The sequence below is a fragment of the Wyeomyia smithii genome, chromosome 2 (assembly GCF_029784165.1).
Source record: "Wyeomyia smithii strain HCP4-BCI-WySm-NY-G18 chromosome 2, ASM2978416v1, whole genome shotgun sequence".
NCBI lineage: Eukaryota > Metazoa > Arthropoda > Insecta > Diptera > Culicidae > Wyeomyia > Wyeomyia smithii.
The window spans coordinates 46,308,670-46,323,355 of NC_073695.1; the positions used below are offsets into that span (position 1 = coordinate 46,308,670).

The following is a 14,686-nucleotide window of genomic DNA, read 5'->3' on the forward strand; positions in this document are numbered from 1 at the left end:
ATCTTTTAAAATCAGTAGAACACAAAAAAATAAAAAATGTTAGAATGAGTTTTTTTTAAATCTATAAAATCTATAGAAAAATTTCTCCATTCTAGACTTTTTTTAAAAAGTTGCGTAACAACTTTAAGTTTCTTTATAAAAATAAATCTAGGGGTACTGGGGGTAAGCCCGGCCCCCTAGAGAAAATGATTCTTTAGCAGAGCCGGATTTATGGGGGGGTCCAGGGGGCCCGGGCCCCCACATTTTTAGGGCCCCCACAAATCGACAAAAAGATATTTTCTCTTTAAAAATGAGATTTAATCAAAAGTTCGATTTACAGTAAGAAAATTTGAACAGACCATTTCAATCTGACACTTTCCTTCAGTGTTATTTTTTCGCGAGCGCCAATATCACAACTACATCCATAAGAGTTCACCTTGGATTCTCTTGGAACGACACACATTAACACACCATTCGAATCGAACCAGCGCGCATTAAACGCCTAGAGTATTTTGCGCAGTCTGTCTCAAATTGTGTGCAAATTTTTGCCTGTGGATCGCATTTTTTTCAAATTGCGGTAGTTTTTTTTCAGGTATCAAGAAAAAAATTTGAAGATGAAACTTATTAAAATAGGTTGCGTGCGACTGTGAAGAATGAAAGGCAGTCAAACTTATCATTATTAAGTTTCGAGTACGAGTATACTGAAGATGTTTAATGTTGATTATTTAATTAATAAGTTTTCTGCAAAAAAACTCGTAAAGCATAGTTTACAGTTCCAATTTGACAAGTGAAAAAGCGTAAATTTTCGCTTGTGGAATCTGTCGTGAAAACCCGTTTGTGGAACACGCAGGTATTTCACCACCCTGCAGTTTATAGTTTAAGTGAAGCGAAACTCACGAGTTTACACTCCGAGCGAAGTGAAAATTGGCTGCAACTGACAGAATAGAAACTCACTAGCGCTTGCATGCGTGAAAGAAATAAACCCAAGTGAAAAAGATGAGATCCACAACCATAGATTTCGCTGGATCGAATTTGTTTACAGTTCCAAGCGAAGTGAAATTTTTGCAGGTTGCATTTTTCACGAGCGTGAAAAAATGAACATGTTGTATGAGAGTTTCACTTCGTTTGGAACTCTTAATAGGGCTTAAGAAAAAATTCTAACAAATTTTTGGTAATTTTTCAATAGCAAATAAATGCTTTTAACTCGTACGATAAAAAACAGTTTTGTTTTATTTTGGGTCCCCCACTATAACTGGGACCCGGGCCCCCACAACCGTAAATCCGGCCCTGTTCTTTAGTATGGATTTGATGGCAAATATTGTTATATTTTCTTCACAGAATCATTGCCCATATTGTTTTTAACAAGACATGAAGACTGTCAGTACTTTCGAACTGTGATTTTACAAGGAATAGTGAAGTTTTGAACCTAAGATAAAAACAACGTTTAGCAACCAGTGCGGGTGAAACCGGCACCCTTAATGATGATGATGGTCCCACCGCATACCCCTACATCGGTTTGAGCTGGTCGATTTATCTAAGTAAGATATTATATAGAGTCATACAATGTAACCAGTTGACAAACAAATAACGGACTGGTTATTAATACAGACATAGTAACCCTTCAAAAGAATACCAATAATTTGAAAATAAATAAAAAATAAACGATTTTTCAATAACATTGATCCAAGGCTCATCCAGAACGTTTCCAACCCGAAAATTATCTGGACTTGGTTAGGAATTGAACCTAACATTTAGGAGTGTTAACTAATCAGAATTGGTTCTGGATAACGATCCAGAACTACGAGAGAGATCCTATGACACTATAATTCCCGATAACGAGCTCTACAGTCCACAGGCAAACCCAAGCCTTTTCAGTTTTTTTCTCCGAACCCTTTTTTTAAATCGTAAAAGCAAATAAATTAAGAAAATAAAGGTGACAGCAACCCAAAAAGCAACTTATTAACCCGTTATGCTTTTTGTTTCAATTTCAGGGGTTTAAACCTGATGTACTCAATATCCAGATTGTCTATGTCAGTCTACGCGAGCGTGGCTCAAACATGTGTAGCCGACTTATTTTTTTTAACTCTAATATTAATTATTATATAACTATATTCAAACAAAAATCCATCATCATCAATGAACATAATAACTTGATGTACCCAATAAATTAGAAAAAAAGTTTAAATTTAACAATCTTCGTCATTAATTCTCAAAAAATTCTATATAATCTGTCTACAAGACAGACTTTATGTGTGAACTACAAAGCCTTTTAAAATCCGCCATTGTTGCTGAACGTTTTACTTGTCTTGGCATCGAATTGAAAAAGTTTATTCCTTTGTACAACAGAGAGTTCTGTGATCTTCCGAATAAAAAATGTGGTGTTCTAGCATCATCCGCGTTTCTAGTGTTGTACCTATGAAAATCACTTCCTCTATCAATTCGATCACACAAATAGCGAGGCAGCATATTATTCAAAATCTTATATAGAAACACCATTGTCAAAAAATATACTCTTTGCTTCACAGAAAGCCATTGCAATGCGTCCAGCATAAAAATCGCATTACTTTATTTTGTAAGCGCTGCAGTCTCAACATTTGTGTATTGTTTGCAAGAAATATTATGGATGAACAAAAATCTATATGTGGTGAAATGATTGACTTATAAAGACTAATTTTACTACTAACAGTCAATTCATTTTTCAAACGGCACAAAATACCGTATTTTTTCGCCATTTTCTTGATGACATTATCTATGTGAGACTTGAAAGTTAATTTGTCATCAGTAATAACTCCAAGATACTTTAATTCATTTACGCGATCAATCGTCTCACCATCAATTACAATGTTTACGTCTGGTCTGGAGTTGGCAGAAGAAATAATCAAGTACTGTGTTTTACTAATATTCAATTTAAGCTGTTTAAACTTTAACCAATTCGCCAGATAATGTAAATCTTGATTCAAAAGTGCAACAATATCGTTTGGATTTTTCGCTGCAATGAACAGAACAGTGTCATCGGCAAATAAATTTATATCGCAAAACCGTAAAACTCGCTTCATGTCATTAATATAAATTATGAACAAAATGGGCCCCAAAACACTTCCTTGCGGTACACCAAGTGTATTAGCAATGGAATCCGATTCAACATCATTAAAACGAGTCTTCTGAGTTCTAGCACACAAATAGCTTTCAAACCATTTATATGCTGTCCCTACGATACCAAAGCGCTCCAATGTTTGCAACAATAAGGGCCTAGAAATTGTTTCAAAAGCGCGTTTCAGATCCAAAAATACAGCAAGAATAGTATCTTTAGCCTCAATTTTTTCTTTCCATTTTGCTAACACCAGATTCAATGCAGACTCACAAGAGTGCCCCTCTCGATAACCTGATTGCTCTGGAATTAGCAAATCATTACGATTTAAATAATCCATCAGCTGGCCTTTCACAACAAGTTCTAATATTTTCTCTGATGTGTGCAACATGTTAATGGGACGGAACTCTTCGGCTTTATCCGTCCCAGTAATCTTGGGGATAGGAACCACAAGTGATTCCTTCCAAACTTTAGGCACGTGCCCTGTTTGCAGTGATTCATTAATAAGGTCCAGCAGATCGTGTCCAATGACATGAAAGCAATCTTGTATTACTTTTGCGTTGACATTGTCGATACCAGCCGATCTCTCCAAAGAAAAACAAATATCTTTCAACTCTGCAAAAGTAATAGGATGAAAACCAACAAAGCTACAGTTATTATTGATCGGCTGTATTATCTCGTCCGGCTCATTGACCAAATCAATGCTATGATTTATCGATTGAACACTGTTAACGAAATAATTGTTAAATTTATTTACTATTACTCGCGCCGATTGTTCTTTTAAGCCATTAAAAGTTATGGATTGCGGGCTACAATCTTTACTTTTCATTAGTTTCTTCAAAATTTTCCATAACTGTTTGCTGTTATTTTGATGTTGATCAATCTTCCGCTGTATATATTCACACCGAGCCTTTTTCAAGGCACGTGAATACATGTTACGCGCCGCGGTGTACCTATACCAATCGTCGTTACTGTTACTTCTGTAAAACTGCTTGTACCTTTTATCTCTTTTTCGTTTTAAACGCAGAAGATCTAAAGTGTACCAGCTGTTTGCATTATGCAAGTTTACATGTTTTTCTAAAACTAAACTATTGGTACATTCTTTCAGCGTGTTGGTAAGAACAGCTGCTTTATTGTCCAAATCACCAGTTACTGGTTGAAAATCCAAGCTTCTCGAAACAAGTTGAGACACTGCTTGTTTCGAATATCTGTTCCAGCACTTTATCTTTACTTTATCATCATGGTTTTGGCCATTCTCAATAAAAACAAAAATTGTCTCATGATCTGTAATTTTGTAATCGGCCTCTGTAAAGGAATGAACATTATCAAAATTTGAAAACACGTGATCTATTAATGTACGAGATTGTCTGGAAATTCTTGTATATTGACAAACAGTTTGTCGCAAATTGAAAAAATCTGCTAATTGCTTTAATTGATTCGAATTTGGTTCATTAAGCCAATTAATATTAAAGTCACCAGCGATAACGTTTAATTTATTTAAATCTACAAAACTCTCCCACCAGTTATCTAAAATTTCCAAAAAACGCTGGTCTCTTGAACTGGGGGAATGGTATACAATTCCGAAATTTCCCATCGTCATGCCTCTTCCAACTGATATACCCAGGAACCAATTGTTTTCAACACATTCGTTTAACCGAGTGTTGAATTTAACAGATTCCTTGGCGTAAATAGCAACCCCTCCAGTATGTCTGGAGTGTGAAAGGCAAAAAGCAACTTTGTAACCCGGTATGTTATATTGATCGAATGCATCAGCTTCTACTATATGAGTTTCAGCCAGCAATACTAACATCGGACGTGTTGTTTCCACAAAATGCCGCAATGCGGCATAATTTGTAGATAAACCAGCAATATTTAGATAAACTATCTCTCGCTTCCTCTCACATTGCATTTGCTTCAGCTGCTATTTACTTAACAACATGTTGCTTTTTCTTTTTTCAAACAGTCTCCGATATACCGGACACTGCGTGCTAAATGCTGGATGTTTTACGTCCAAGTTCAAATGAAATTCTTTCTTAGATTTTAAACAATTTACGCAGTTAAAATCAGTCGATGAGCATTCCGATGTCTCATGTAGTCCGCTACACTTGGAGCATGTTTCAGGATTAACACACTCTGTGCTTTTATGACCAAATTCTCCACATTTAAAGCAACGTAAAACATTGACGGCCTCTTGAATCGAACACCTATCCCACCCAATGTTTACTTTACCATCAGTCATCAAGTGGTTAAAAGTGTCCTTATCAACTTCAATAATAGTGTTATACTTATTATATTTGAAGCTTGAATTTACAAATTGAGCAATAACTTTGACTTAATTGATACCGAGGTCTTCATTTTGACTTTTTAACAAGTCAATAAAGACTTCGGGGGAATATTGATCACTCATTCCCACAATTTTCAACTTAGGCTTAGCGGTTGTAGGAATAACAGCATTATATTTTTCACCTAAATTGCTTTCAATGTCCTTTTTCACGACTTCAATGTTATCCCCTGTTGCACACTCAGCAATTATCGAACCTGCTTTCCCGTTTCTAAAGTTTCTAATTTTGTGTATTTTAGGATCTAAATTATTTTTCAAAAAAATTCTAGTATCTTCACTAGATTGAGAAGACTCGACTGGTTTAATCACAATGACTGGCCGAGTCTTACGGTTTTCCACTCGCTTCAATTTATTTGCATTCCCACTTGACCCCGCTAAAACGTTCGCGTATGTCAAAGCATTTTCAGAAACAAAAACCTCGTCATTTTGCTTAGCTACGTCTTCAATTGGTTCGTCCCGCTTATTCGAAATTATTTTTTTCTTGTTGGGAATAGAGTCCGACTCAGAGTGAATCGTTCTCTCAGTTCTAGACCTCTTTCTACTCATTGCAGCATGTTTATCCCGATCATTGTTACCAATAACATTTATTTTAAAAGCATCCAGCTTTCTGGCAACATTGGCTTCAATGCTTGCCATACTCTCACGAAGAGAGTTGCTGATCGATTTTAAAATACTATCGATACCGTTAGCAATCGCGCTGTTTATCTGGGTTTCGATTTCGCTTTGAGTATCTGTAAGCGACTGAGACAAAGATGACAATACACTCTTGATCTCCGTCAGCTCACTACTCATAGCATCATCTTTGGGCCGATAAACATGAAGCACATTTGAAAGCAATATTTTCATTATCGTTAACGACTTTCGCCGCTATTTTAGTGAGCGGTGTACAAACTCGAAACTGAAATCGAGAATTGCACTTGCCCACACAAACTACGGGATCGTCGCTAACACGAACTACATTACCACACTTTGCACAGTCCATAATAAACAAACAAACAACCGCCGGCCGGACTCGTCCAGCAGCAACGGCAAAGGCTAAAGGCAACGAACAATGCAAAAATATAACAATGAATGTTTCAACCAGCAGCCGTAGCGTCTATGTGATATAGATGCGCTGATCGGCGCTGACACAAATTAAATCAATAAAAAACGAATAAATCGAAAGCATGCAAATACACTTCTACTTATCCGTTTGGGTTTCCAATTTGGCCGTCGGATCACTAGCACTAGATCACCTAAAGCACTCTATTTCACACACAAAAAAGCGTTTTAATGTTGACACTAGTGGTACACAAGCTACCATGTTCACCATTCACCATTCACCCTTTGGGGGTAACACCGGCACCTATGTTTGTTCATGAATTTACTCGAATTAACTGAACCAATTTGAATTCGGAAACCGCCAAATGAGAGATCTTACATTTTTGTATGTTACTGTTGAATTTGGTTGTTGACGGTTAGCTGGTTCTGGGGAGATTGCCGGAACAAGTACCGGTGAACGATATGTACAAACAATGAAAGAATTTCATACTCGGCAAGCCTATCACGTGGCACTTTAAATCATATTAATAACTAGTTTCATCGAAGCCAGGATCACCTTGACCACACCGGAGCATATTCCGAATACCACCGGGAAAGCGGTCAGTTTTGTGACTTGATTCATTACATTTGACACCTCTAATAACCCTTGGAATCATTCATAAATCACAGAAGAGCTTAAGTGCATGGTTTTAAGTCGATTTATTAATGTATTTAGCAGCGAATTACCGGTAATAGTTGAAAAATATGTTTCAGTAACATCCAACTAACCTCAGACAATGTCGGGCTTACCCCACTCACTGGGTGACGGTGTTACCCCGACAGCACACATTTTTTTAAAAAGAGTATTTCTACTAATTTATCGCTTCAATTCACGTCAGATCGAATTCCTGTGATTGCTAACAATACAGGCAATAAATTGTAGAGCAACGAAAAATTATTTCAGTCTTTTCAAATGAATAAAAGCTAAAGTTCCACTTACGAAAAATTACATCCGTTTACGCATCAGCTGCAGTAGTGTGTGTTTTGTCTATTATTTTGACGTTTGACGTTTCACGGTGGCTTCGTTGTGTCTTAAAATATCTAGAATATTAAATATCATCACTTCACATATTCCAAAACACAGGTAATTAGCGTTTTCTAGTGAAATCCAAGGGGTGACGGTCTTACCCTCAGTGCCGGGCTTACCCCCAGTACCCCTACTCTTTATTTTTCAATTGTTATTATGTGTTTATTCTCAATTTTTTTAATCAAAAAACATTTTTTTGCGGTGTATATTTTTTATGAGGGATTATTAATTCCCTGTAACTCATTCTCACACAGTTTTTCTATACAACCAACGGTTCCGGAGCTACAATGTTTTGAACAAAACCTACGCCAAAACGCATCAGAAAATAACTCATGAGTCTAAAAAATCTCTCCATCTGTGGAAAATGCTCATGCTGCTAAGACGAGTACCTGTGCAAAGTTTCATTCAAATCAAAAATGGTCGATTTTATTTTTGCCTATTTTCAGGTCTTTTGGCGCGATTTTTTCTGAATAAACTAATAATAAATTTCCCATATAACAGTAATTGGTTCGTTTAGACCGTATACAGTCTGATGGAAAGAGATTCTGAGAAAGTCAGTTATCAGAAGAATTCTTAAGGGGGCGTTAACTTTGATTCGGGCTAGACTCCATGGGGCATCTATATACACCACATAGGGCAAAAAGTATCGCACTACAAGTTAAAAATGTTCAAAAATTCAGCCTTCAAGAAACAAAATATATCTTCACATTAAAATTAAAAAAAAATCGTTAACTTTTTAACATTCTGTACTTTTTTCTTAAATTTTGCTTATTCATTTTCCCAGATTAACACATCCTTTTATATTCAAACGAGCGCACATTAGCCTTTTACCCTTGAATCACCTTTCTACAACTTACCCAGGCTCCACAGCAGCAGCGTCGTTAGCAAAATTCCAATTATCCTCGACATTGCTGTGCTTGTTTAGACGGCATCCATCAGCCACTTTTTCCCTGGGGTGCTCCGCGGCAATTTTGCAACTCACTAATAACTCCCGAAATCGATTCTAGTTTGACTGACGAACAGACAGTGGCTGTTTTTATTATTATCTAAACTTGCACTACCGTCGCGACTGCTTTCGCAGTCGAAAAACAAAAAATACCGCAGCCGAGAGCCTTCCGGCGAATCGTGCTTCCCCCAAACTCTTCACTTCACGGCTTGCATTCACTCAGCAAAAGTGGAAAATGTGTAACGCAAACATCCATATTTCTGGCTCTCTCTCTTCACTTTTCCCTTTAATTAAACATTCTCCACGTTTGCCATCTCGTTTCGCGATGACGGCTGAACCGTAAAAACACTCTGTCGGTCGAAAACTTTGCACATTTCGGTGGTAATATTAAGGCTCCCTCTTGTATGCCAGCAGTCGCAATTTATCTTCCTGCCAACACACCTAGAACCACGCTTTCCACGCGCTGGAGAACATCTGCACTGAAGGGTTCAAATTTTCCAGTAAACGCACAAACGCAAAAAAAGTATAATTTGCTAATTTACAACACTTTCCCAATCCGATTACATATATCACATGGGTGCCGTGCCGTGATTCAATTTAAATGTGGCTTACTTCAGCTCGCGCTTTGATCCCACTAGAAACGGACGGCAGCAATTATCCTACCGCGATCACGTTCCACATGCGACTGTTGGCTGAGGAATCGCTTTTCACTTTATTTATGTTTACGTTTTATTATTTATCACTCGGACAAGAGTAGCTCATACCCTAAATCATCTATTCCTCTCTCACACAGACACACTCTCTTGCTCTCGGGAGGATTTTCCCAGCTTAGAAATCCACACCATCGATCCTCGGCAAGAAACCAACCTCGCTCCCGTTCCACCGTTCCTCACAAAGCTCCGAATAACAGCTGAGAACAATTCCTTCTACTTTTCGCAACACCCCGCAGCACTAAGACACGGATTTTCCAAAACAATCAATTCGGACACCCGCAACTGGAGCCGCTTCCGCATGAAATCCACCGTTCAAACTCCAACCGACGACTGACTGCAGATTGATGCTGTAAGCCGTTTAAAACGGTGTGCTTTTCATTCAGTGTTACCTCCTTTTCCGGTCGCCACCGAGCCACGAGAGTGAGCGGAGCTAAATTCGTCGTCGCTCAAACCGGCACAAGTGGGTGGCAACACCCACCCACTGCTGTAACTTAGCAAGGGGTGAAAAGCTGGCTACCTACTCGAATCTAGCACAGCCGTCGTCGCCAGCAAGTGGATCATCGAACCATGGCTTGCATGGAAGATTGTGTGCAAGGTGCACGAACATTAATGGTATGAATGTCGTGTCGGAGAAGTGAGAGGAGCAAAGAATGATGTTTTATATCAATTTTGATTTAGAGGTAAACAGGGTAAGACCGCCCAGCGGGATAAGATCGCATAGTTTAATAATATCGCTTTTTAGCTACTTTGTTCTCCTAAATACCACCTAAAAACTTGTTTTCCCACTTAGATGATATCTTAACCATTTCTGATCAACTTAAGATGTTTTAAACAGATTAGATAAAAATTCAATGCAAAACTTATGCGGTTACTTAGATATTACACTAGCAAATCCATGTAAAGTACTGGTTACAACAACACAACTTAAGCGTAAAACAATATAGCACGCTAGCCTGGGGGCTAATGCGGTCTCGATCAACTAGATTAGTTGAGAGAATTCGTTGTCGATATTGTTTTCGGCACATTTTGCATGTTGTAGGATAAGTACAACGATACACCGTGCCCCAGTGCTGAGTCGAGAAAATTTTCAGCTCGAAAAGTTCCTCGACCTGATCGGGAATCGAACCCGATATCACAACCGTGTGGGAGAGCTAGCCGACCGACATCGCTAACCACAGAACCACGGGGACACACTCAACTTAAGCGTAAGCAACTTAATAACAAAATTGGCAGATTGCTCTAGCTCACGGCTCGAGGCTCAAGGCACCGCACAGTGGTACGAGAGCTCGAAAACGTGAACTTAATTCATTTGCTCTCCAAATAATGGTTTCATTGACATACTATCTTCCGAAGATATTTAGTATATAAAAAGGCTCAAATTATGACAAAAAGTTTTAGTTTGAAACTCAACCGCTAGTGGCGCTGCAAAATCTAACTTATTAGCCTTACGTTTTAGAGAAATGGTGTCCTCAGCAAAGTTATAGATAAAGTTACTACAAAAAACTTTGTCCAAGACACTTTTCTTCTAACTCTTCATGTTTTGGATATATAACGTTTCTTATTAAACTTGTTTTTAAAATTAGTTTTTCTCGAATATACAAAAAACTGTAACATTTAGAAGGTAATAGTGTTCGGCATATATTTGTATATCATTGAAACACACACTTTTATAGAAGACACAAAATAGATAGCTCCACACAAACCAAAAAATGTTAAAAAAGCATATTTTTTTGTACACACCAAGAACACAAAACAGCAAAAACTATCAGACAAAACCTGCATAGAATGAAATGTTATCATAATCACTCTACGAAATCAATGGCGAGAGACCGCGTAGCTTGCGAAAAACTTCTGACATAACGATTATTCTCACGACAACTCTTGGAACGATTGGTCCGGTTTTAAGATGGAGCGACTGCAGCAGTATACCAAACCTGGTGGTCACCACACTAGCGAAAGCAAATAACTCATACACTTTGAACACTCATGATTATAGAGAATACGGTATGAATAAGACTTAAATTTATCTAACACATCCAACTGGTTGGTTCAGTTCGTCAGCAGACAGCACGGCTTGTTGCTGGTGTTTTTGTTGCCAGAACAAAAGAGAACTGTTTTTGTTGCAAAACGTGCCGTATCCTTTTTTGGATAGAGTTTATGACATGTGAAACCATATTTTGATGTTTATTGAATTGCAAAAACTCTTTTTGCTATTTGCATATTCCTACACAAAGAAATTACTTTATATATCAAATAGGTTCTCAAACAGTAAACGACAACATGTATCAATCCCTCGACAATCGTATGTACAAAACCACAGCAATTACATACACAAAAATACAAATATGATATCACTAGTATCAATTTGCACGTACAACTTATGGCGTCAGAATTCTACTTATACTTTGAATGGCGGAACAACGAAGAACATTTATTTGCAATTCATAGCAATAAAACTAGATGAAACGAGTATAGTTTTACAAGCGTTCTTTCTCTCTCTGTTACTGACGAACTAAAACAAATGGCTTGACCAAAAAGGAACTGGTTACCTTACCAAACAGTCCCAAGCCGTGGTGTGGCCTTTGCTGTACGTAAGAGTCGTCTCCATTCCACTCGGTCCATGGCTGCAGTTCGCCAGCTCTGCAGTCTGCGTAGGGTCCGCAGGTCGTCTTCCACCTGATCGATCCACCTTGCCCGCTGTGCACCTCTCCGTCTCGTCCCTGACGGATTGGTTTCAAGAACCATCTTTACCGGGCTGTCGTCTGACATCCTTACAACATGCCCAGCCCACCGCAACCCGCCTATCTTAGCGGTGTGAACGATAGATGGCTCCCCAAGCAGCTCCTGCAGTACGTGGTTCATTCGCCTTCTCCACACTCCGTTTTCCATCTGCAGTCCACCGAAGATGGTACGCAACACCTTCCGCTCGAAGACCGCAAGAGCGCGTTAGTCCTCCACAAGCATAGTCCATGTCTCATGCCCGTAGAGGACTACCGGTCTGATCAGCGTCTTGTAGATGGTTAACTTGGTGCGGCGACGAATTCTACTCGATCGGAGCGTCCTCCGGAGACCAAAGTATGCACGATTTCCCGTCATAATGCGCCGTTGAATTTCTCTGCTGGTATCGTTGTCGGCAGTTACCAGTGAGCCCAGATACACGAACTCATCAACCACCTCGATTTCATCACCACCAATTTGAACTCGAGGTGGGAGGTTAGCACTGTCCTCTCGTGAACCCCTTCCTTTCATGTACTTCGTCTTCGATGCATTGATGACCAGTCCAATCCGTTTGGCTTCAGCCTTTAGTCCGATGTACGTATCCGCCATCTTCACAAAGGTCCGAGCCACAATGTCAATATCGTCGGCGAAACCAAACAGTTGAACCGACTTTTGGAATATCGTGCCACTCGTGTTAATCCCCGCTCTTCTAATGACACCTTCCAGGGCAATGTTAAACAGTAGGCACGAGAGACCATCACCTTGCCTTAGACCTCTTCGGGTTTCGAAGGGGATCGAGAGTGCCCCCGAAACTCGAACTACACACATCACTCGATCCATCGTCGCTTTGACCAACCGCGTCAGTTTGTCCGGAAATCCGTAGTCGTGCATTATTTGCCATAGCTTGTCCCGATCGATTGTGTCGTACGCCGATTTAAAATCGATGAACAAATGATGTGTGGGCACGTTATATTCGCGGCATTTCTGCATAACCTGCCGAACCGCGAATATCTGATCCGTGGTGGCGCGGGCACCCATAAAACCCGCCTGGTAGTGCCCCACGAACTGCTTCGCAAATGGTGATAGTCGACGGCAAAGTATTTGGGAGAGTACCTTGTAGGCGGCGTTCAACAGAGTGATTGCCCGGTAATTGCAGCACTCCAGTTTGTCGCCCTTTTTGTAGATGGGACACACAATACCCTCCATCCACTCCTCCGGCATTCGTTCTTCCTCCCAAACCTTGACAATGACCCAGTGCACGGCTCTAGCCAGTGTTTCTCCATCGTATTTCAATAGCTCGCTGGGTAGTTGGTCCACTCCAGCAGCTTTATTGTTTTTCAGCCGACCAATCTCCTCCTCCACCTCCAGAAGATCGGGGGCTGGAATTCTGATGTCTTCTGCTCGTGCACCAAGATCAATTGCCATACCGTCCTCGCGCTTTACTGCATCGCCGTTTAGATGCTCGTCGAAGTGCTGCCTCCACCTTTCGATCACCTCACACTCGTCTGTTAGGAGGTTGCCGTCCAAGCTCCTGCACATATCGGCTTGCGGCACAAAGCCTTTGCGGGAGCTGTTCAGCTTCTCGTAGAACTTCCGAGAAAAGGAACTGGTAGAGTGGCTTATTTACAATTAAATTTAGTAGTGTCTTTTCTTGATTTTTCCAATAAGATAAAAAGTAGGAAAGTATGCTAGAAAAATAATAGATGAAATTAGGCAGCTTACTAAAGAAGTATGACAGTTTAAAACATGACAAACGACATAGACTGACGAGAACTGGTAATTTACCTCACATAAATATCACTAGTGAAGTACACATGATTATATTTTAGAGTTTTTCTTCGCAAAATGGCAACGGTTTGGGAAAAAAAATTTGCTTTACGACAAAAAAAAACCGACTATAATTATCTATAACTTTTGTTGTTGTTAATCAATCGCTAAAATCGTGCAATAATCTAATGAAGAAGATACAGTTAAAACTTCAAGTCAACCGGATGTAAACTTTTTCAGTTCTACACGCAAAAGTTGAAGTCTTGTACAATCATTGTGTCTTCCCGATTCGCACAAATGTTGCACAGAAATCGCACAATAAATGTGTGAAACGCATAACGCAACAGTTGTACTGCGAATACATTGACTTAGAATGAAATCAGAATATATATGATACCATATACCGACACTTCATTTCTCACGTCGAGTGTATTAGTGACTAGACTAGACACATCACATACAATTTGCAGGTTGCTCTTTCGCTTCTCTTTCGGTTCGGATTGCGACGCGCAAGGCGATATCTCGTTGCTTCACGATATGAGCGAGACACCCGTGCTCTACATACTTGATACCAGTGTTGTTAGTCTCACTCATACTGTCGGTTCGTGCTTGCTGCTATTCAGAGGAATGCATGAAGAAGAAAAAGTATCTCGAAAGCGTGTGTGCAAAAGACTTGAAAAGCGTAGCATATGTCTCGTCCTCAAGCAGAAAGGAGGAGAATGGTTTTGCTTCTCGCTCGCTTCACAATTCTGCTTGATACCAGTTGAAACTGTTTAGGTGTAGTAGTTTGGAGCTGCCAAATATATTGGAGAAACGCTAGAGCATTAATTGCGTTATGCCCAACACGCAATCATTGTACTGGTTCCGAATTACATCAACAATTGCGCTTAAAATGCACAATTTTGTACTGGTTTCGCACCATCCAACTTTAGCGTGTACTGCTCGCCGATTTTGAAAACATGGTTTTGAGAAAAACGCGTTTAAAGTTCCAAATTGCCATAAATCTTAAGAATCGCAATAATAAAGC

The 14,686-nt window shown here is 39.4% G+C and overlaps 1 protein-coding gene across 2 annotated transcripts in view; it reads right to left on the reverse strand.

Annotated features, from left to right (window-relative positions):
- LOC129722123 (uncharacterized) overlaps positions 1 to 9,517 on the reverse strand; it is a 279,868-nt gene extending 270,351 nt beyond the window's left edge. For both annotated transcript variants that reach the window (XM_055675370.1, XM_055675369.1), the window contains exon 1: positions 8,373 to 9,517. In XM_055675370.1, the coding sequence (XP_055531345.1) occupies positions 8,373 to 8,424 (52 nt within the window). In that variant the 5' untranslated portion in view covers positions 8,425 to 9,517. The remainder of the gene's footprint in view (positions 1 to 8,372) is intronic.
- Between the last annotated feature and the right edge of the window lie 5,169 nt (positions 9,518 to 14,686).